Below are 23,221 nucleotides of genomic sequence, written 5' to 3' on the forward strand. Positions count from 1 at the left end.
ACCTTACATTGGTCAGTATTAAACCTCATCTGCCACTTATCTGCCCAAGCCTGCAATCTATCCAGATCCCTCTGTAGTAGTATACTGTCCTCTTCAGTGTTACTTTATACAGTTTAGTGTCATCTGCAAAAATTGATACTTTACTATGCAAGCCTTCTACAAGATCATTAATAAATATATTGAAGAGAATAGGGCCCAATACTGACCCCTGAGGTACTCCACTAGTGACCGTGACCCAATCTGAGTGTGTACCGTTAATTACCACCCTCTGTTTTCTATCACTGAGCCAGTTACTTACCCACATACAGACGTTTTCTCCCAGTCCGAGCATTCTCATTTTATATACTAACCTTTTATGTGGTACAGTGTCAAATGCTTTGGAGAAGTCCAGATATACGACATCCATTGATTCACCGCTGTCAAGTCTAGAACTTATCTCCTCATAGAAACTGGTTAAATTAGTTTGACATGACCAATCCCTCATGAAGCCATGCTGATATGGCGTTATTTGCTTATTTTCATTGAGGTACTCCAACAGTTTACCCACGACAGATGTTAAACTTAACAGCCTATAGTTTCCGGGCTTTGTATTTGGACCCTTTTTGAATATTGGCACCACATTTGCTATGTGCCAGTCCTGTGGAACATTCCCTGTCAGTATAGAGTCTGCAAATATCAGAAATAAGGGTCTGGCTATAACATTACTAAATTATTTTATGATACGGAGGTGTATGCCATCTGGTCCTGGCGATTTGTCTATTTTAATCTTTTTAAGATGCTGCTGTACTTCTTCTTCCTGGGTCAGACAGAGCACTTTTAATGGGGAATTTACTTTTACATTCTGCATTTCATCTGAGAGTTTATTTTCCTCAGTGAATACAGTGGAGAAAAAAAATATTTAACAGCTTTGCTTTGTGCTCATCCCTCTCTGCGACTCCCCCCTCATTACTCTGTAAAGGGCCGACACCTTCAGATTTATACTTTTTACCATTTATATAATAGAAGAACATTTTAGTGTTAGTTTTGCTCTCTTTGGCAATTAATCTCTCGGTCTCTAGTTTGTCTGCTTTTATTTGTTTTTTACATATTCAATTTTTTTCCTTTATAGTTTTTCAGTGCTTCTGTGCTACCCTCCTGTTTTAGTGATTTTTATATGCTTTCTTTTTGTCATTTATTGCCTTCTTTACGGTTCTATTTATCCACATTGGGTTTTTTCTTGTTCCTTAACCTTTCATTCCCATACGGTATATACCTCTCACAATGAGATTTTAGGATGCTTTTAAAAATATCACATTTTGTGGCTGTATTTTTATTTTTGAGGACTTTGTCCCAGTTAGTTAGGCCTATGGCCTCTCTTAGTTGGCTAAATTTTGCTTTTTTGAAGTTTGGCATTTTTGTTCCTCCCTGAAGACCTCAAGTGGAAAAAGTTCTAGAAGTCTAAAGTCCTTTAAAAAACCCAATGTGGACAAGTGACCCTGAGGTCTCAGATGTCACCAGGGATGAGATCCAACTTGTTGACACGTTTGCATGTACTTCGCTTTTTACTCTGTTGGCTGCACTGGCTCCTGTTTGCCCGGTCCTTCCGGCTAGCAGATATTGAAGAATTTTTATAGTTCTGGTTGGCTGTTCATGCTGCCACTGAGTAGTCATTTTCCATGTGTGTAGCAGAGGATTTTTTTTAGGGTGCCATGCTTTTATGGGTGTTTTTCTTGGAGATGTAGGAGTTGTGTGTGCATCTGTCAGGTTGCTCACTCCCATGCAGCTGTGGCTTCCCCTTCAACTTCTAGCCTACTGGAGGAACTGTCGCCCAAGCAGAAGCCAAGAACAATGTAGGCTTTTCCTAAGCTTTGGCTAAGAGTTACCATCAGTTCTTGACCCTTGCATTCCAAAGGATCGGGGAAAAGTTTGACGGGTTGTAGGTTTTCTACTTCTGTTGTGAGTTTGAATTAGTCTACCTTTAGATTGCACTGCCGTTACTGGTAAAGACTGGGTGTTCAAGGTTATTACCTCATAGTTGGTCCAAGGTGACAAGAAGGCAGCTAGAGTATAGCTGAAGCTACCATGGATGAAGGCCGATGGGACATCATGCTCCTCAGGGACTATACGTACAGTCCTCCCCTTCCAGTTACACACTGACTAGCACTTTCACTGTTCTTACATTCTGTTTCAAAATAAGATACAAGAGGATCCCAGTGATCAGATATCATTCTGATCACTGGGCATACCCCTTTAAGAGATGTCTTGGCCGGACTTTTCAGAAGTCAGAGGTTAGCTCCTAAAACCCCTGGAGATCACCTTGGAGTGATAGTGTAGTAGTACATGGTGCCCATTCAAATGACTACAGCACCCATCCTCAGAGACCCTCTGGATCTTTCAGGGAAGCCAACCAAGTTGAGACTTTCACTGTCATCTGCTGTATTAGGAGGCGATTGTATTGATGGTGGTTTGCTCTCCAGGTATGCCGGCCGCTTCTCTTGTGACCCCCGCCGACGTCATTAAGACTCGACTACAGGTTGCCGCACGAGCAGGTCAGACCACTTATTCCGGGGTCATAGACTGCTTCAGAAAGATTCTGCGAGAGGAAGGACATCGGGCGTTATGGAAAGGCGCTGGAGGTAAGATCTGTCTGTCTCGATCAATCTGTCCTGGTCTGCACAGTAGCTCATTGCTTGGCACTGTTGCCTTGCAGCGTTGGGGTCCTGGGTTCGAATCCACCCAAAATCAACATCTGCATGTACTTTGTATGTTTTTCTGCATGGCTTTCCTCCCACACTCCAAAGACATACAAACAGGTTAAGTCTTCATTCACACGACCATGTCCGTATTGTGGTCTGCAGACCCCTGATCCGCAAAGTAAGGATACCTTCTGTGTGCGGTCCACATTTTTCTCCCATCACTAGAAATAACTATTCTATAGGACATGTTCTATAATTTCTGGACCGGACATACGGATAGCATGCAGTTAACATCTGGGTGCTGTCCATTTTTTTTTGCAGATCCATAGAAATCAACGGGTCCAAAAAATGTGGATCCGACACAGATGCAAAATACGGCCGTGTGCATGAGCCCTAATTGAGAATTTAGATTGTGAGCCCCGGGAAGCTCTGTGCAGCGCTGCTTTCCATCTAATATCTATTTGTGGATTTTTTCAAAGTCTTACAATGCCTTGTCTTCCTGCAGCCCGCGTCTTCAGGTCCTCTCCACAGTTCGGTGTGACTCTTGTGACCTATGAGCTATTGCAGAGATGGTTGTACGTGGATTTTGGCGGAGTGTAAGTGCCCCATTTTGGTTTCTGTTGTTTTCCTACTAACTGACTGTATATCTCGCCTGTGGTCCATAACATCTTCAACATTATAGCTGCAGAGATCCCTCCTCAGGCTCCTGTGCCGAGTGCCATAGTTGAGCTGCGGATACAGGAGGCACGCTAGCTGCAACATAAAAATCCAGATAGAAGAATAAAATTTAGAGTATTTTTTATTTATTTTTTATTATTTTTAAAGTCTGTGGAAAAAAATATTACCGTCACCTACTGTTTTGTGTATGCCGCGCCTATGCAGGTTTATATGACTCCATGCTGGTGGACCACTCTCTTCCATAGCAAAAAGTGGGGGAAAGATGAAAGTGAGTTTGACTACTGCAGGATCTGACTACACATTTTTTGGTGTATAACTATGTAGACCAGGGATCAGCAACCTTCGGCACTCCAGAAGCTGTGAAACTACAACTCCCAGCATGCACACTTACTCTGCTATTCTTGTAACTTCCATAGAAGTGAAAGGAGGATTCTGGGAGTTGTAGTTTCAGAACAGCTGGAGCTCCGGAGGTTGCCAGTCTCTGGTGTAGACTCATAAGCCTGCATGGGAGCTGTAAACACAGAGATTTGAGACTTTTAATCCAGAATATTTGCCAAATCCCCTTCATTTTACTGTACTTATTTTTCATGCATTGGAGCAATAGAAAGCTTGATTCAAGAAATGTGCTTATCCCATGATTGGTGTAAAATGAAAATCAGACATCATATAGTAGATGACAATCTCTTTCTAACAAAGCTAGAACCAGCCCTGGACATCACATCCAGAGATCTCCCCATTCATGGCTCTGCTAGATTTATATCGAGCTGGCAGCTCAGGGGGTGTGTCCTTTCATCTGCAGCTCTCTCCCTATCACAGCTCAGGGGGTGTGTCCTTTCATCTAAAGCTCTCTCCCTATCACAGCTCAGGGGGGGTGTCCTTTCATCTGCAGCTCTCTCCCTATCACAGCTCAGGGGGGGTGTCCTTTCATCTGCAGCTCTCTCCCTATCACAGCTCAGGGGGGGGGGGTGTCCTTTCATCTGCAGCTCTCTCCCTATCACAGCTCAGGGGGGGTGTCCTTTCATCTGCAGCTCTCTCCCTATCACAGCTCAGGGGGTGTGTCCTTTCATCTGCAGCTCTCTCCCTATCACAGCTCAGGGGGGGGGGGGGGGTGTCCTTTCATCTGCAGCTCTCTCCCTATCACAGCTGGGGGGGGGTGTCCTTTCATCTGCAGCTCTCTCCCTATCACAGCTCAGGGGGTGTGTCCTTTCATCTGCAGCTCTCTCCCTATCACAGCTCAGGGGGGGGGGGGGTTGTCCTTTCATCTGCAGCTCTCTCCCTATCACAGCTCAGGGGGGGTGTCCTTTCATCTGCAGCTCTCTCCCTATCACAGCTCAGGGGGGGGGGTGTCCTTTCATCTGCAGCTCTCTCCCTATCACAGCTCAGGGGGGGGGTTGTCCTTTCATCTGCAGCTCTCTCCCTATCACAGCTCAGGGGGGGTGTCCTTTCATCTGCAGCTCTCTCCCTATCACAGCTCAGGGGGGGGGTGTCCTTTCATCTGCAGCTCTCTCCCTATCACAGCTCAGGGGGGGTGTCCTTTCATCTGCAGCTCTCTCCCTATCACAGCTCAGGGGGGGTGTCCTTTCATCTGCAGCTCTCTCCCTATCACAGCTCAGGGGGTGTGTCCTTACTATTACAGCTCTCTCCCTATCACATCTCAGCAGGGCAGCCCAAACTGCAGCAGACCCCTCAGTGACCAGACTGTTTTGGGCCTTACTGACTAAGCGTTTTTCTTCCTTTTCTCATTTGTCGTTCCATGAGCTATAACTTTTCTATTTTTCCGTCTATGTAGCTGTATGAGTGCTTGTTTTTTACGGGACAAGTTGTAGTTTTTAATGGTTTGATTTTGGGGTACACATAACTTTCTGATTAACTTTTATTAACTCTTTCTGGGAGGGAGATGGGGAAAAAACAGCAATACTGCCACTGAGTTTTCTACGTTATACATTTTACAGCGTTCATTTTTTGGTATAAATAATATAATATCTGTATTCTCTGGGTCAGTACGATTACAGTGATAACAAATACTTATTTTTTTATTTTTTATTTTTTTTTACGTTTTACTACTTTTGTGCAATAAAACCCCTTTTTGTTTTTTAACGGGAAGAAAATATTTTTGCATCGCCACTTCCTATGACCCATAACTTTTTATTTTTCTTTCTATGGAGTTGTGTGAGGGCTTGATTTTTTGTGGGACAACTTGTAGTTTTCATTGCTATCATTTTGAGGAAAATTACTCTTTTTGATTGTTAAGTTTTCTTGGTGGCAACTAAGAATAAATTAACAATTCAGCCATATTATTTTTATTTATTTTTTACAGCGTTCACTGTAGGAGATAATTCACATGATACAGTCCTGATCAAAAGTTTAAGACCACTTGAAAAATGGCAAAAAATCATATTTTACATTGTTGGATCTTAACAAGGTTCCCAGTAGAGCTTCAACATGTAACAAGAAGAAATGGGAGAGAGACAAAACATTTTTTGAGCATTCAATTAATTGAAAATGACTATTAAACTGAAACAGGCTGTTTTTCAGCTGATCCAAATTTTAGGACCACATGCCTTTAAAAGGCCAAATCTGTGCAAAGATGTGGATTCATTGTCATTTTCTGTCAGGTAGTCACACGTTGTGATGGCAAAGGCAAAAAAACTCTCCCTTTTTGAACGTGATCGGGTTGTTGAACTGCATAAGCAGGGTCTCTCACAGCGCGCCATCGCTGCTGAGGTGGGACGCAGTAAGGCAGTCATTTGGAATTTATTAAATGATCCTGAGGGTTATGGAACAAAAATGTCAAGTGGAAGACCCCAAAAAAATTCATCAGCACTGAGCCGGAGGATCCAATTGGCTGTCCGTCAAGACACTGGACGATCCTCGACCCAAATTAAGGCCCTTACTGGTGCTGACTGCAGCCCCATAACCATCAGACGGCATCTGAGACTGAAGGGCTTCAAAAACAAAAATGTCTTCAAAGACCTCGTCTCCTTGAACGCCACAGAACTGCTCGTTTGGACTTTGCAAGAGAGCACCAAACATGGGACATTCAAAGGTGGAAGAAAGTTTTATTCTCTGATGAGAAAAAATGTAACCTTGATGGTCCTGATGGTTTCCAACGTTACTGGTATGACAAGCAGATCCCACCTGAGATGTTTTCTACGCGCCACAGTGGAGGGGGCGCCATAATGGTCTGGGGGGCTTTTTCCTTCAGTGGAACAATGGAGCTTCAGGAAGTGCAGGGGCGTCAAACGGCCGCTGGCTATGTCCAGATGTGGCAGAGAGCATTCCTCATGACTGAGGGCCCTCGTCTGTGTGGTAACAGGACAACACTACAGTACACAATGCCCGCAGGACAAGGGACTTCTTCCAGGAGAATAACATCACTCTTTTGGCCCATCCTGCATGTTCCCCTGATCTAAATCCTATTGAGAACCTTTGGGGATGGATGGCAAGGGAAGTTTACAAAAATGGACAACAGTTCCAGACAGTAGATGGCCTTCGTGCGGCCGTCTTCACCACTTGGAGAAATGTTCCCACTCACCTCATGGAAACGCTTGCATCAAGCATGCCGAAACAATAACGGCGGAGCTACTCGTTACTGAGCTCATGTTTGGAGATTGTATTTCTGTTTTGGGGGGGTTTAGTTTTTTTTTTTGGAGGTGTGGTCCTAAACTTTTGATCAGCTGAAAAACAGCCTGTTTCAGTTTATTCGTCGTTTTCATTAAATTGAATGCTCAAAAAATGTTTTGTCTCCCTCCCATTTCTTCTTGTTGCATGTTGAAGCTCTACTTGGAACCTTGGTAAGATCCAGCCATGCTAAATAGGATTTTTTTTGCAATTTTTTTTAAGTGGTCTTAAACTTTTGATCAGGACTGTATTTGTGTAGTGCGGGTCGTTACGGACACGGCGATGCCAAACGTGGGGGAGATTTTATTTTTACAATTATCTTTTAATTAAAAAGCACCCACTGTTACCACATACATGCGGTGGGTGCCATCTCCTGCCGCATTTAAGGGGTTAAACAGCCCGGATTAGCATTCCTGCCGGTCCAGGCTGTTGGAGCAGTAGAGCCGAGTCCCTGCTCTCCACTGCATGTGGGGACCCGTACAGCTCTTAGACAGGGCCGCCTTAAAAGGGCATCTGCTCACCCTAAGGCCAATTAGTTGACGCTTTAAAAAGGCGTGTATGGGTGGTCACTAAGGGGTTAATAGATGGAAATAAGCATGTGCGACCACCTCAGCAAAATGGACAGAGAAATAAGGAAAAACAAAAAACAAACAGCAGGTGGCGCTATACAGATACATGTTATTAAATAACTCAGTGGCTATGCTAAATATTTAATTGCATGCAATTATGAAAGTCTTCAGATCCGGGCGCTGGTTTGAAAACGGTCAGAGAGAATATTTTTTTGTTGGACATCACCTTAATTCCCCTTAATTAATTTTTCAAAGATTTCCCTTTGATTTGGGAAGAAGAGCTCTAAAGTATCCTATTCTAAATATTCAAAGCTGTTCTTCAATATTAACTTTTGTCTTTCCATTCCAGGAAACCAGCCGGGTCCGGAGCCGTCCCCAAGTCCCGGATCACACTTCCTGCGGCGAATCCCGACCACGTCGGAGGATACAAACTAGCAGTGGCGACTTTTGCGGGAATTGAAAGCAAATTTGGACTCTACCTTCCTAGATTTCAGCCATCATCAGCAACCTCTAAAACCACCTAAAACCATTAGCTGTTAAAGCCTGAGGACGCAGGCGAGAGGTTTAGATACACAGCTGTCATCTGTTACAATGTATCAGCGACTCTCGCCTTTTATCCCACAGTCTGTTTCCTGAAAGATCTTTTAGACTTATTTTTTGTGCAATTATCTTTGTGGTTCCCTTCCTTACAGAATGCAGCCTGTGGCAGGGAGGTGGCGGTGGGTCCCCTGTGACCCCTCAGCCTCTCACCAGCACCAGTTAGGGAGTCTCCGGGTTGCTTTGGATTGTGAACTTTAGTGGGTTCTGCACACCCCACAAATGAACTAGACAATTAATTCATGAAATAGTTTCTGGGTTGCTCAGAATTTTTGGTCTATTTAAAAATTATTAAAAAAATACTGACTAAATCTAGCATAGGGACCGAATTAAAGGGAGTGTCCACCTTTGAGCTACATTTTATATATATATATATATATAATCTAAAAAAAAAGGGGTCAGTTGTAATTACATTTTGTCTCTTGTACTGATCCTGAGTTACATCCTATATTATACTGCAGAGCTGCACTCACTATTCTGCTGGTGGAGTCACTGTGTACATACATTACATTACTCATCCTGTACTAATCCTGAGTTACATCCTGTATTATACTCCAGAGCTGCACTCACTATTCTGCTGGTGCAGTCACTGTGTACATACATTACTTATCCTGTACTGATCCTGAGTTACATCCTGTATTATACCCCAGAGCTGCACTCACTATTCTGCTGGTGCAGTCACTGTGTACATACATTACATTACTTATCCTGTACTGATCCTGAGTTACATCCTGTATTATACTCCAGAGCTGCACTCACTATTCTGCTGGTGGAGTCACTGTGTACATACATTACATTACTTATCCTGTACTGATCCTGAGTTACATCCTGTATTATACTCCAGAGCTGCACTCACTATTCTGCTGGTGGAGTCACTGTGTACATACATTACTTTTTCTGTTCTGATCCTGGGTTACATCCTGTATTATTCTCCAAAGCAGCACTCACTATGCTGCTGTCTTTATTGGCTTGGCTTAGGCCGGGTTCACACATAAGCGTACCCGATAAGCAGTGTTTACAAGCGTGCTTTATCGGGCGTTTACATACGTGCCGAGGAGACAAGCAAACGCCCATTGTCGCGCGTTCCCGCTAGGTCTATGTGCGGGAACACGCGACAATGCGCCCCAAAGAAGCTCCTGTACTTCTTGGGGCGTCAGGCGTTTTACAGCGCCATCGTACACGATGTAAAATGCTCAGGTGAGAACCATTCCAATAGGGAAGCATTGGTTTTTGCTTGTTGAGCGTTTTACAGCGCGTAGGAACCCGCTGTAAAACGCTCAGGTGTGAACCCAGCCTTAGCCTTGCTCCTGTAATGCAATATTCTGGTGTAAAGGCAACAATACCCACAATGTAAAACATCCAAACAAGCTATGTGCAGACGCTGACGCTTGTAGAATTGTAAATTCAGCTCTGGAGTTTAATACATGATGTAACTCAGAATCAGTACAGGATAAGTAATGTATGTACTCAGTGACTGCACCAGCAGAATAGTGAGTGCAGCTCTGGAGTATAATACAGGATGTAACTCAGGATCAGTACAGGATAAGTAATGTAATGTATGTACACAGTGACTGCACCAGCAGAATAGTGAGTGCAGCTCTGCAGTATAATACAGGATGTAACTCAGGATCAGTACAGGATAAGTAATGTAATGTATGTACACAGTGACTGCACCAGCAGAATAGTGAGTGCAGCTCTGGATCAGTGCAGGATAAAATAATGCAATGTACTTACAGAGTTAACAAATTTTTTATTAAGATTATATATATTTAGATATAAATTGAGGCTCAGAGGTGAACATTTACTTTAAGGAAACATTTAAAGCAGATGTCTGATATTAGAAGGAAGGATTTGCAATTTTTTCACAAACCGCGCCATCCTTGTCCTCAGGTTGTATCTGGTTTTGCAGTTCTGTCCCATTCATTTGAATGGAGTTGGGCTGCAGCACCAGACAGAACCCAGGGACAGGAGTGGTACTGATCCTGAGAATCCTCTCTTCTAACCTCACGGGACCTACAGATTCTGTAGCTGGAGAGACGTGCGGCCTGCAGCGCCCTCATTACTGTGCAGGCAGGAGGCTGTATGATCCCAGTGCACTCTGACTTTCATGTATCCTGACCATTTTCTCCAGCGTGGCGCTGTGGGAGAAGAAATACACGGGAGCATATGATGGGCCATGTCATGTGGCTGCATGTGTACGAACATGACATACAGTGTATAGCGACAGTATGGTGTAAATCAGTGTTTCCCAACCAGCGTGTCTCCAGCTGTTGCAAAACTACACCTCCCAGCATGCCCGCACAGCCAAAGGCTGTCCGGGCATGCTGGGAGTTGTAGTTTTGCAACGGCTGGAGGCACGCTGGTTGGGAAACACTGGTGTAAATAATTGCAACCAGACAATGGCGCCACCATCACTGGGATCTCCCCCCAAAGCTTTCTCCAACCTGCCGCTGGTCTTCTGTAAGTAAAGCCTGTGCTTTGTCATTTGTTCTTCCTATCCTCGCAAGACCTCTGCTTACTATCATTGAATTGGAACCCCGTCCTGATCAGGTGCTGCTCGCACGGGAGTTATAGCACAGAATCTTGATAGCTGTTCCCATTCAATGACCACAAGCAGAGATCTTAAGGAAACAACCTTTCATTACACTATAAGATCTCCTGTCTGTCATAGTAAAAATGTGTATTCCCCATGAGATGGCAATTACCGGGGTAGATTTTCTTAGAATTCTGGGTTGGGCCATTCCTCTGTAGTTCCTCTTGGAAATAAATAAATTGGCAACCGAGGATCTCCAATGGGCTTTTCAGCTTGGTGTGTACTTGCCCAGTCTGATTTCTGTCACAGTATCAGACTGTAGTGACAACACCCATTGTCAAGAGAATTGGTAACTCCCCAGTTTGAATTTATTCATACATTTCCAGGAGGAGTAATAGAGGTGGGAAAATGATTACTTTATGGGCAGTGCAAGTTTTTACTAAAATGGACATGTCAGGAGAACGTGCAGGTCCTTTATTTACAGAAATTTTAAATATGAGGCGCAAGGAATGACTCGGGATGATCCCCACCAGCTTATTGACTGACATGTGCTGCAGACGGCGGCCCTTCGCCTGTTGCCAAACTACAACCCCCAGCATGCTGGGCAGGGCATACTGATTGTTGTAGTCTTCCAACCTCTGGAGGCTGCTATAAAGCACTTACAGTTTCACTGAATACTCTGAAATCGGATGCTAGTATTACAATGATATTTTTCCCCTTTTAGCAATAATCTTCACCTAGAACAGTCAAGGTAGCTAGTTGTGGGTTTAATGAAAAATTTTAATTTACAAAAATAAAAAAAATCCCTCTGAAGCCGTAGATTTTAAATAACGTCCGAGGACTCGATCTGGATTGTGTCATCGAGATTTAATGCCCCCAGTGTTTAAGTAGTTGAAACCAGTCGAACGTTGCGGTGAGAGCCCGATCAGTCCTTGTCCTTCAGGTTGGGCTTTGCCAAGTCCTACAATTCTAAGGGCTCGATCAGGCTCCAGCAACTCGTGGCTCCTCATAGCTTGGACCACAACTCCCAGCGTGCTCTTACATGTACGCTGAAGATAGTGGTTTCACGACAGATGAAGAGCCGCGGTCTGGCAAAGTTTTTTTTCTGGATTATGTAGTAAAAATGTAAATGCAATGGAAGTCAATGTTACGTCATTTCAGGGTTCAAAAAAATGCTTTAAAAGTTTTAATTGTTGCTGTTAATTTCTGTGAAATTTAGTTTTAGATCTAAATCTACTTTCACATTTGTGGCCCAGCTTTCTGGCATCGAATGCTGAGATTTGGAGGACGAAAACCGTTCCTCCCAGCATGTTTGCGGGGTAGAAGCCAGCTCTGCGCCAGATAGGACTATAGTCAGTGGGGGCCGGTGGGCATTCCAGTAACATGCGGCGATGTCGGAGAGCTGTGCCGCAGTTGTGGAACTAGCCTAATACGTGGTTCTGTGTAGAGGCACAAACAGTGGTCCAGGGGTGGTCATAGTGCATGTTATCGATTTATACATCGGAGGTACTTTTTTGGATAAGTTTGGTGCCGCTGGGCAGGAGAATTGAGAAATTGGTTGAGGTCAACAAATGCATACTCTTTAGGCCTGTTTTACACGACCGTATGGCTTTTTCAGTGTTTTGCAGTCCGTTACGTTTTTTGTTTCAGTCTCTTTTCCGTTTTTCCGTATGGCATATACAGTATACAGTAATTACGTAGAAAAAATTGGGCTGGGCATATCATTTTCAATAGATGGTTCCGCAAAAACGGATACGGGAGACATACAGATGCATTTCCGTATGTGTTCCGTTTTTTTTTGCGAACCCATTGACTTGAATGGAGCCACGGAATGTGATTTGCGGGCAATAATAGGACATGCTCTATCTTTCAACTAAACTGAAAAACGGAATGCATACGGAGTACATTCCCCTTTTTTTTTTTTTTGCGGAACCATTGAAATGAATAGTTCCGTATACGGAACGCAAAAAGCTGTGGGGGGAAAAAAAAACAAAAAACGTTGTGTGAAAGATGCCTTAAAGGGGTTGTCTACCTCTCAATGCAGTTTTACTTTTGGCCCTTAGAAATGCTCAGTTTAAAAAAAAAAAGCCACACAAACCTATACAAAGGCGCTTCATTCCTTCGCTCCTTCACGGAGTTGTCTCTGTATTCGGGTATCTCCATCAGCCCCATAGAGTGAATGGAGCGGCTGCACACATGCACTACTGCCAGCCACCGTGTTCTTGTTGGTGGCACCCCAGTGGTGAAGGATGTGTTTTTGGTGGGACAAACCTTTTAAAGATGCACTCTAGAAAAATGTTGTATGTTACTTTTTGAAATGCACAACCAGTTGTTCAAGCTCTAGATATGAATGACCAGTCATCAATATCAGGTCGTTGAGGGCTCGATACCCAGCAGCCCCACCGATTAGCTGTTCCCGGCAGACAGCTCTGTCCATTGTTGTGGTGGCCATGCCAGGTTACCATTCATGTCAGCTGCAGCAAACTATACAAATAGGTCATTGATATCTAGCAACCACATCAGCTCACCAGCTCCGTTCCTTCAGCTGTAGTTCATGACTGCACTCTTACCCTCCGAATCATAGTGTCTTCCTTTTTAGACGCTCATAGACATGCACTGAGATTGACTTCTGCCCCACCCTGACAATGCTGTATGGATCGGAGGGACGGAACCACCAAAGGAGCGGAGCGGATGATTCAAGAGGACAGAACATCCATTACAATCAAAAGGAGTAGAGTGCTGCTTTCACAATTTCTATGTTACTTAAATTTAGAAATCTGTGCCGAATCCTAACCCAGGACGCCGATGGATGTCCCCATCACAAACCTTTTACCGCATGTATTGGATATGCCATGAAAGTTTTGTTGGCAGCACAACCCTCACTAGGTGTGCCGCCTCCAGTGGTGACTTGCATTTATCCTCCTCCGTCTGCAGCACCCAGTGAGGGTGGTCTTTCATGCACTAGTGTTTGTACGTGAACCCACCGGACTGAAAACTGTTTTATGCTTTTAGACAGAACCGGTGATGAATATGAGATCCCATCTCTAAACTGTATAGCTTCTTATGATGGCCACCTGACTAGGACCCAGGAGCTGCATTGTGCGCTATATGCCTAAGGACTGACCGTACTTCCTAGTCTATGGATCGGATGCGTCTTGGTGAAGTCTACAAAATGGGTGATAACTGCTGTTGTGTACGTGACCCTGCGATAGGCCAACTTCTTGAGATCGAAAATCAAAGCAATGTGTGAATTATAGACGTCTATAAAATGCTACTTGAATGAACAGTAGAGAATCCATGTACTGTATTAACATCTGCCTTAGGGCTCCTGCACACCAACGTATATTCTTTCCGCATCCGTTCCGTTTTTTGTTTAGTTTTTTTTGCGGACCGTATACGGAACCATTAATTTCAACGGAAGTTACTCCGTGTGCATTCCGTTTCCGTATGTCTGTATTTCCGTTCCGCTAAAAAATAGAACGTGTCCTATTATTGTCCGCATTACGGACAAGGATAGGACTGTTCTATTAGGGGCCAGCTGTTCCGTTCCGCAAAATACGGAATGCACACAGACAGCATCCGCATTTTTTGTGGACCGCAAAATACATACGGTCGTGTGCATGTGCCCTTACTTAGTGACTTCATCAGGACTTTGAGTTCATCAGGAATCGTTCCGGACAGTGATCATTAATAATGGTGGTCTCCTGCGAGCTCTTGTTCATCTGCAGGAGTTGGTGTTAATAATGCAGTCTTCTGTGTAGATAATGATCATATAATTTCCTTATTACGATGCAGTGTATTCAAGACGTTATAATGTGAATCCAATAAACTGGAACAGAGGACAATTTCCGTTATCGTCTTCTCTCATTTACTTAGAAAAATCTATTCCCGTAAAATCTGTGGTGACTTTTGCACTAGGAGACCAAAAATATGTAAATACTCCAATCACTTTCTGGGTTTCCATGTTTTATTTGATAAAACTGACAGTGGTCGGCGAATACTTTTTCCTTTCCAATGCGATTTGGTCGGCGAATGACTTCCTTTCCGACTAGTCTTGATAAGTAAATGTCATCCTTTCCAGTGTGTCTTGGTCAACGAATGCCGTCCTTTCCAGTGTGTCTTGGTCAACGAATGCCGTCCTTTCCAGTGTGTCTTGGTCAACGAATGCCGTCCTTTCCAGTGTGTCTTGGTCAACGAATGCCGTCCTTTCCAGTGTGTCTTGGTCAACGAATGCCGTCCTTTCCAGTGTGTCTTGGTCAACGAATGCCGTCCTTTCCAGTGTGTCTTGGTCAACGAATGCCGTCCTTTCCAGTGTGTCTTTGGTCAACGAATGCCGTCCTTTCCAGTGTGTCTTTGGTCAACGAATGCCGTCCTTTCCAGTGTGTCTTGGTCAACGAATGCCGTCCTTTCCAGTGTGTCTTGGTCAACGAATGCCGTCCTTTCCAGTGTGTCTTGGTCAACGAATGCCGTCCTTTCCAGTGTGTCTTTGGTCAACGAATGCCGTCCTTTCCAGTGTGTCTTTGGTCAACGAATGTCATCCTTTCCAGTGTGTCTTGGTCAACGAATGTCATCCTTTCCAGTGTGTCAATTCCAATGTCCAACTGATCAATGAATGCCGCCCTTCGTCTTGGTCAATGAATGCCATACCTTGGTCATTGAAACAACTGCTCAGCTGTGAGGTGGTGGCCACTGAAGCTGGACTAGGTCTCAATTTCAAATCCAAATTGCCTTTGGAAGCAACACAATTCTAAAAGCAGTGGTACGACACACAAATGTAGAGGGTCATCTGTGAAGGGATTCTTCCACCAACAAACATTCAATGAAAATCGCAGGCAATGCTAGATTGTTTGCATGTAGTCTCCAAATGTAATAATCACAGCAGAGAAAGTGTTACATATGGCGTTGAGCGAATCGAAGTTCACCAAGTGGACTTCAATCCGAATTTCAGTGAAAATTTGATTCAACGCGAAGCCAAATTTCTTGATTCGTGGTAAAATGGTAGTAGGAAAAATAAAAATTCTCACTTGACGCACCGCACTAGATTTCTCACTGGATCTTCAATCAAGATGGCCACTCTTTTTTTCATTTTTCTTTTTAACAGATTGACCCCTGACAGCCCTAATCTCCAGATACTGTGATCAGCAATGAACGCAGCATCTGAGGGTTTCAATGACGGGGGGGGGGGGGGGGGGGGTGGCACCATCGCTGTTCCCCATCATTGTGCACGCTTTTCTCAAAGAAATGCACTTCGTGACAAAGTAATTTGTCATGAAACAAAGCCGAAATCGAAGTTTTGAGAACTTTGCTCAACTCTAAGGGTCCATTCACACATCCGTGTGTGTTTTGCGGATCCATGGATCCGCAAAACACGGACAGCGGCAATGTGCGTTCCACATTATGCGGACCGCACATTGCCGGCACTAATAGAATATGCCTATTCTTGTCTGCAATTGTGGACAAGAATAGGACATGTTCTATTTTTTTTTCGGGAACGGAATTGCGGACGTGTTAATGGAGCCTAATTACATATCCTCCATCCACTGACATAATTTAAACATTAGGTTATACTGCACTCCCTCCCAGACCAGTCTGGTAGATTGACAGTGGCAGGAAAAAAAGTGGTGCACACTGCAGCTGTAGGAGAATAGAGTTTTTGGTAAGAAGTATAGACGCAGGCAATTCTGTCAAGTGCTGGGACGGAATTTTTCTACCAATTGCAATCAAGATGGAAAACGGCATGTACAGTGCCAAGCACTGGCCAGAGTGGCGTACAGCATAACACCACTGGAGGCTGGGGAAGTCCGAACACGTTGCCAGTAAAGATGTATTCGGCTACTTTCACACTGGCGTTTTGGCTTTCAGTTTGGGAGATCCGTTCAGGGCTCTCACAAGCGGCCCAAAACGGATCAGTTTTGCCCTAATGCATTCTGAATGGAAAAGGATCCGCTCAGAATGCATCAGTTTGCCTCCGTTCAGTCACCATTCCACTCTGGAGGCTGCCTGCAGCGTTTTTCTGTCCGCTATGTGGTGCGGAACCAAACGGACCCGTCCTGACAACCATATGTAAGTCAATGGGGACAGATCTGTTTTCTCTGACAATAGAAAACTGATCCGTCCCCCATTGACTTTCAATGGTGTTCAAGAAGACCTGATGCAACATGATCCGTTCATGACGAATGAATGCGGTTGTATTATTGGAACGGAAGCGTTTTTGCAGATCCATGACGGATCGGCAAAAACCGCTAATGTGAAAATAGCCTTACAACTCAAAGTCTTCAGATAAACTAACAAACGATAATAACCTAATTTGGTGTATGCCTCCTGAATTCCTACCGAAATGCATAGTGCCAACTGTATAATTTGGTTGAGTATTTGTCTGGACTGTTTAGGCGCAGCTCCGTAAGGTGGGAGTTGGAACAACTGACCATTTCATGTGTATGGGGTGTCCCGACTCTTGCCCCAGTGATAGATGTAGAGGAAGAAGGGTCGGCACGTTGGATTTCAACCAGCCTGATCCTTTTGTGGTCAAGGGAGATAAGCCACTGCCGAAAGAGTCTGGCAGGAGACTATGGTCTTCTCCCAATTGATTACACATGCTTGCTCGGCCAAGTCGAGCATGTATATAGGGGGTTGGGAGCAGTAGGATTCGGACAACAGCTATCTAATGTGTATGGCCCGCTTTAGTTCCAGTAAAGAGCTAAATCTAACAGCATGCAATGGCATTTAAGAGAATTGTCTAATTTGCGGCAATACATTATGTCCAAGATGCCACTTGACTCTTGCCACATAGTGACTACTTGTCATAAAGGGGTTTTCCCATTCAAGCATTTGTGGCATATGCCACAAATGTCAGACAGATCCAGGGTGCCACCTCTGGGACCTGCTCCTATCTTGAGAACGGACCCCTGAAATGAAGGAGAACACACTGCGCTTGCGTGACATGCTTTCCATTCACTGCTGTGAGACTTCGAAAAATACACGGCTGCTCTCCCTTCCCTTCGGAGGCCCCGTTCTGGAGATCGGTGTGGACTCCACTGCACCTGACATTTGTGACATATCCTAGCAATATCCCTTTAGTAATGAGGCACAGTTCCAGTTGGATAACTTTTTTTCCTTCTAGGCAGCTGGATGTATTTGGGGGAAGAGCAAACGATCTCTCACTCTGTGGCTTCAGGGGAAGTCGCCACTATCATTGCACTATGGGTTCCCAGAAATCAATGACCCCTTCAAGTTCCTATGAAACACTTCAAGCTTTGAGACTATATACAGTACCTTTTTTTTGGCATCTTAGAGGCTAATTTTAAAGTAAAAAAATAAATAAACGATTTGTTGGGAATTTTATAGGTCTTTACTGTTAAAGAAATCTAATGACATTGATATGCTGTAATACTTTTTTTATTTTATTATTATCTGCATTAAAAATCCAACTCTGGCTGAAGGCATTCATCATCCATGGTGTGTCTTCATATAGCAAGTCCATATACTGTATTGGACTTCCCAGCAGTCGGGTGCTGTGCCAAGACCACCGGCTTCATGTTTATTATCTTGATAACACAAAAAAAAGCTCCTCGATTTAGCCGTTTCCGGCATTGTCTCCAAAAGACAAGGCATACCCATTGTACTAATAGATATCTGGGTCACCCCTTCTTTCAGATGATTAGGACACTCCTGTGGTCCTTCACTGCTGAAAAGGCATTTCAAAAACCACATGTACACCTGTCGCTACTGTTGTAGAATGTTTTTTTTTTTTTTAACCCAATTAAAGATGTAGAGTCTTATAAAAGTAATGTGGAATTCCCTTTATTCCCCAGGGGTATTCCAGTTTTGCAGTTTTCAGCATTGACATTTTCCACTGTGTTGGTTCCCTATCTTGATGACCTCACGTCTGCATCTGAGGCGTGACAAGTCTTGTAAGGCTTTGCACTGTAGACACAATATCGTCAATGACTTTGCCTCTGTGGGTGGTGGTCTGCTCATTCTCCTGGACCCAGCCCTGTAGATGTGATGTCAGCAATGATGCTGCGTCTTAGGGTGGGGTTTTTCCAGCAGGTCTTCAAGCAGGCTTGGATACAGGGCTGCCATTAGGAATTTCAGGGCTTCATACAGGCAAACTTTGTGCCCCCTTTTTATTTACTATAAGTCTTTAAAAAAAATCCAATCTTTACAGCTGAGCTTTTCTGTAGAGGAATGAGTAAGGCGGCTGTTTGCTGTACAGAAAGTCTGGGGTTCAAATCTCACTGGAATCTGTTAACCACCTCAGCCCCCCTAGCTTAAACACCCTGAAAGACCAGGCCACTTTTTACACTTCTGACCTACACTACTTTCACCGTTTATTGCTCGGTCATGCAACTTACCACCCAAATGAATTTTACCTCCTTTTCTTCTCACTAATAGAGCTTTCATTTGGTGGTATTTCATTGCTGCTGACATTTTTACTTTTTTTGTTATTAATCGAAATTTAACGATTTTTTTGCAAAAAAATGACATTTTTCACTTTCAGTAGTAAAATTTTGCAAAAAAAACGACATCCATATAGAAATTTTGCTCTAAATTTATAGTTCTACATGTCTTTGATAAAAAAAAAATGTTTGGGTAAAAAAAAAATGGTTTGGGTAAAAGTTATAGCGTTTACAAACTATGGTACAAAAATGTGAATTTCCGCTTTTTGAAGCAGCTCTGACTTTCTGAGCACCTGTCATGTTTCCTGAGGTTCTACAATGCCCAGACAGTACAAACACCCCACAAATGACCCCATTTCTGAAAGTACACACCCTAAGGTATTCGCTGATGGGCATAGTGAGTTCATAGAACTTTTTATTTTTTGTCACAAGTTAGCGGAAAATTATGATTTTTTTTTTTTTTTTTCTTACAAAGTCTCATATTCCACTAACTTGTGACAAAAAATAAAAAGTTCTATGAACTCACTATGCCCATCAGCGAATACCTTGGGGTCTCTTCTTTCCAAAATGGGGTCACTTGTGGGGTAGTTATACTGCCCTGGCATTCTAGGGGCCCAAATGTGTGGTAAGGAGTTTGAAATCAAATTCTGTAAAAAAATGACCTGTGAAATCCGAAAGGTGCTCTTTGGAATATGGGCCCCTTTGCCCACCTAGGCTGCAAAAAAGTGTCACACATCTGGTATCTCCGTACTCAGGAGAAGGTGGGGAATGTGTTTTGGGGTGTCATTTTATATATACCCATGCTGGGTGAGAGAAATATCTTGGCAAAAGACAACTTTTCCCATTTTTTTATACAAAGTTGTCATTTGACCAAGATATTTATCTCACCCAGCATGGGTATATGTAAAAAGACACCCCAAAACACATTCCTCAACTTCTCCTGAGTACGGGGATACCAGATGTGTGACACTTTTTTGCAGCCTAGGTGGGCAAAGGGGCCCATATTCCAAAGAGCACCTTTCGGATTTCACTCCTCATTTTTTCCTGAATTTGATTTCAAACTCCTTACCACACATTTGGGCCCCTAGAATACCAGGGCAGTATAACTACCCCACAAGTGACCCCATTTTGGAAAGAAGACACCCCAAGGTATTCCGTGAGGGGCATGGCGAGTTCCTAGAATTTTTTATTTTTTGTCACAAGTTAGTGGAAAATGATGATTTTTTTTTTTATTTTTTTTTCATACAAAGTCTCATATTCCACAAACTTGTGACAAAAAATAAAAACTTCCATGAACTCACTATGCCCATCAGCGAATACCTTGGGGTCTCTTCTTTCCAAAATGGGGTCACTTGTGGGGTAGTTATACTGCCCTGGCATTCTAGGGGCCCAAATGTGTGGTAAGTAGGTAAATGACCTGTGAAATCCGAAAGGTGCTCTTTGGAATGTGGGCCCCTTTGCCCACCTAGGCTGCAAAAAAGTGTCACACATCTGGTATCTCTGTATTCAGGAGAAGTTGAGGAATGTGTTTTGGGGTGTCTTTTTACATATACCCATGCTGGGTGAGATAAATATCTTGGTCAAATGCCAACTTTGTATAAAAAAATGGGAAAAGTTGTCTTTTGCCAAGATATTTCTCTCACCCAGCATGGGTATATGTAAAATGACACCCCAAAACACATTCCCCAACTTCTCCCGATTACGGAGATACCAGATGTGTGACACTTTTTTGCAGCCTAGGTGGGCAAAGGGGCCCATATTCAAAAGTGCACCTTTCGGATTTCACAGGTCATTTTTTACAGAATTTGATTTCAAACTCCTTACCACACATTTGGGCCCCTAGAATGCCAGGGCAGTATAACTACCCCACAAGTGACCCCATTTTGGAAAGAAGAGACCCCAAGGTATTCGCTGATGGGCATAGTGAGTTCATGGAACTTTTTATTTTTTGTCACAAGTTAGTGGAATATGAGACTTTGTATGAAAAAAAAAAAAAAAAAAAAAATAAGCATTTTCCACTAACTTGTGACAAAAAATAAAAAATTCTAGGAACTCGCCATGCCCCTCACAGAATACCTTGGGGTGTCTTCTTTCCAAAATGGGGTCACTTGTGGGGTAGTTATACTGCCCTGGCATTTTCCAGGGGCCCTAATGTGTGGTAAGTAGGTAAATGACCTGTGAAATCCTAAAGGTGCTCTTTGGAATATGGGCCCCTTTGCCCACCTAGGCTGCAAAAAAGTGTCACACATGTGGTATCGCCGTATTCAGGAGAAGTTGGGGAATGTGTTTTGGGGTGTCATTTTACATATACCCATGCTGGGTGAGAGAAATATCTTGGCAAAAGACAACTTTTCCCATTTTTTTATACAAAGTTGGCATTTGACCAAGATATTTATCTCACCCAGCATGGGTATATGTAAAATGACACCCCAAAACACATTCCCCAACTTCTCCTGAGTACGGCGATACCAGATGTGTGACACTTTTTTGCAGCCTAGATGCGCAAAGGTGCCCAAATTCCTTTTAGGAGGGCATTTTTAGACATTTGGATACCAGACTTCTTCTCACGCTTTGGGGCCCCTAGAATGCCAGAGCAGTATAAATACCCCACATGTGACCCCATTTTGGAAAGAAGACACCCCAAGGTATTCAATGAGGGGCATGGCGAGTTCATAGAAATTTTTTTTTTTTGGCACAAGTTAGCGGAAATTGATATTTTTAATTTTTTTCTCACAAAGTCTCCCGTTCCGCTAACTTGGGACAAAAAATTCAATCTTTCATGGACTCAATATGCCCCTCACGGAATACCTGGGGGTGTCTTCTTTCCGAAATGGGGTCACATGTGGGGTATTTATACTGCCCTGGCATTCTAGGGGCCCTAAAGCGTGAGAAGAAGTCTGGAATATAAATGTCTAAAAAATTTTACGCGTTTGGATTCCGTGAGGGGTATGGTGAGTTCATGTGAGATTTTATTTTTTGACACAAGTTAGTGGAATATGAGACTTTGTAAGAAAAAAAAAAAAAAATTCTGCTAACTTGGGCCAAAAAAATATCTGAATGGAGCCTTACAGAGGGGGGGGGGGATCAATGACAGGGGGGTGATCAATGACAGGGGGGGTGATCAATGACAGGGGGGTTGATCAATGACAGGGGGGTTGATCAATGACAGGGGGGTGATCAGGGAGTCTATATGGGGTGATCACCACAGTCATTGATCACGCCCCTGTAAGGCTTCATTCAGACGTCCGGATGCGTTTTGCGGATCCGATCCATCTATCAGTGCATCCGTAAAAATCATGCGGACATCTGAATGGAGCTTTACAGGGGGGTAATCAATGACAGGGGGGTGATCAGGGAGTCTATATGGGGTGATCACCACAGTCATTGATCATGCCCCTGTAAGGCTTCATTCAGACGTCCGGATGCGTTTTGCGGATCGGATCCATCTATCAGTGCATCCGTAAAAATCATGCGGACATCTGAATGGAGCTTTACAGGGGGGTGATCAATGACAGGGGGGTGATCAGGGAGTCTATATGGGGTGATCACCACAGTCATTGATCATGCCCCTGTAAGGCTTCATTCAGACGTCCGGATGCGTTTTGCGGATCGGATCCATCTATCAGTGCATCCGTAAAAATCATGCGGACATCTGAATGGAGCTTTACAGGGGGGTGATCAGGGAGTCTATATGGGGTGATCACCACAGTCATTGATCATGCCCCTGTAAGGCTTCATTCAGACGTCCGGATGCGTTTTGAGGATCGGATCCATCTATCAGTGGATCCGTAAAAATCATGCGGACATCTGAATGGAGCTTTACAGGGGGGTAATCAATGACAGGGGGGTGATCAATGACAGGGGGGTGATCAGGGAGTCTATATGGGGTGATCAGGGGCTAATAAGGGGTTAATAAGTGACGGGGGGGGTGTAGTGTAGTGTAGTGGTGCTTGGTGGGACTTTACTGAGCTACCTGTGTCCTCTGGTGGTCGATCCAAACAAAGGGGACCACCAGAGGACCAGGTAGCAGGTATATTAGACGCTGTTATCAAAACAGCGTCTAATATACCTGTTAGGGGTTAAAAAAAACACATCTCCAGCCTGCCAGCGAACGATCGCCGCTGGCAGGCTGGAGATCAACTCTCTTAC

At 43.8% G+C, this 23,221-nt stretch overlaps 1 protein-coding gene across 1 annotated transcript in view; it reads left to right on the plus strand.

Moving 5' to 3' along the window:
- SLC25A13 (solute carrier family 25 member 13) overlaps window positions 1-8,513 on the plus strand; it is a 133,726-nt gene extending 125,213 nt beyond the window's left edge. The window contains exons 16-18 of the mRNA XM_040431237.1: window positions 2,457-2,615; window positions 3,181-3,271; window positions 7,893-8,513. Of these exons, the coding sequence (XP_040287171.1) occupies window positions 2,457-2,615; window positions 3,181-3,271; window positions 7,893-8,067 (425 nt within the window). The 3' untranslated portion in view covers window positions 8,068-8,513. The remainder of the gene's footprint in view (window positions 1-2,456; window positions 2,616-3,180; window positions 3,272-7,892) is intronic.
- Window positions 8,514-23,221: the final 14,708 nt, after the last annotated feature.

Source organism: Bufo bufo, chromosome 5 (genome assembly GCF_905171765.1).
Source record: "Bufo bufo chromosome 5, aBufBuf1.1, whole genome shotgun sequence".
Classification (NCBI taxonomy): domain Eukaryota; kingdom Metazoa; phylum Chordata; class Amphibia; order Anura; family Bufonidae; genus Bufo; species Bufo bufo.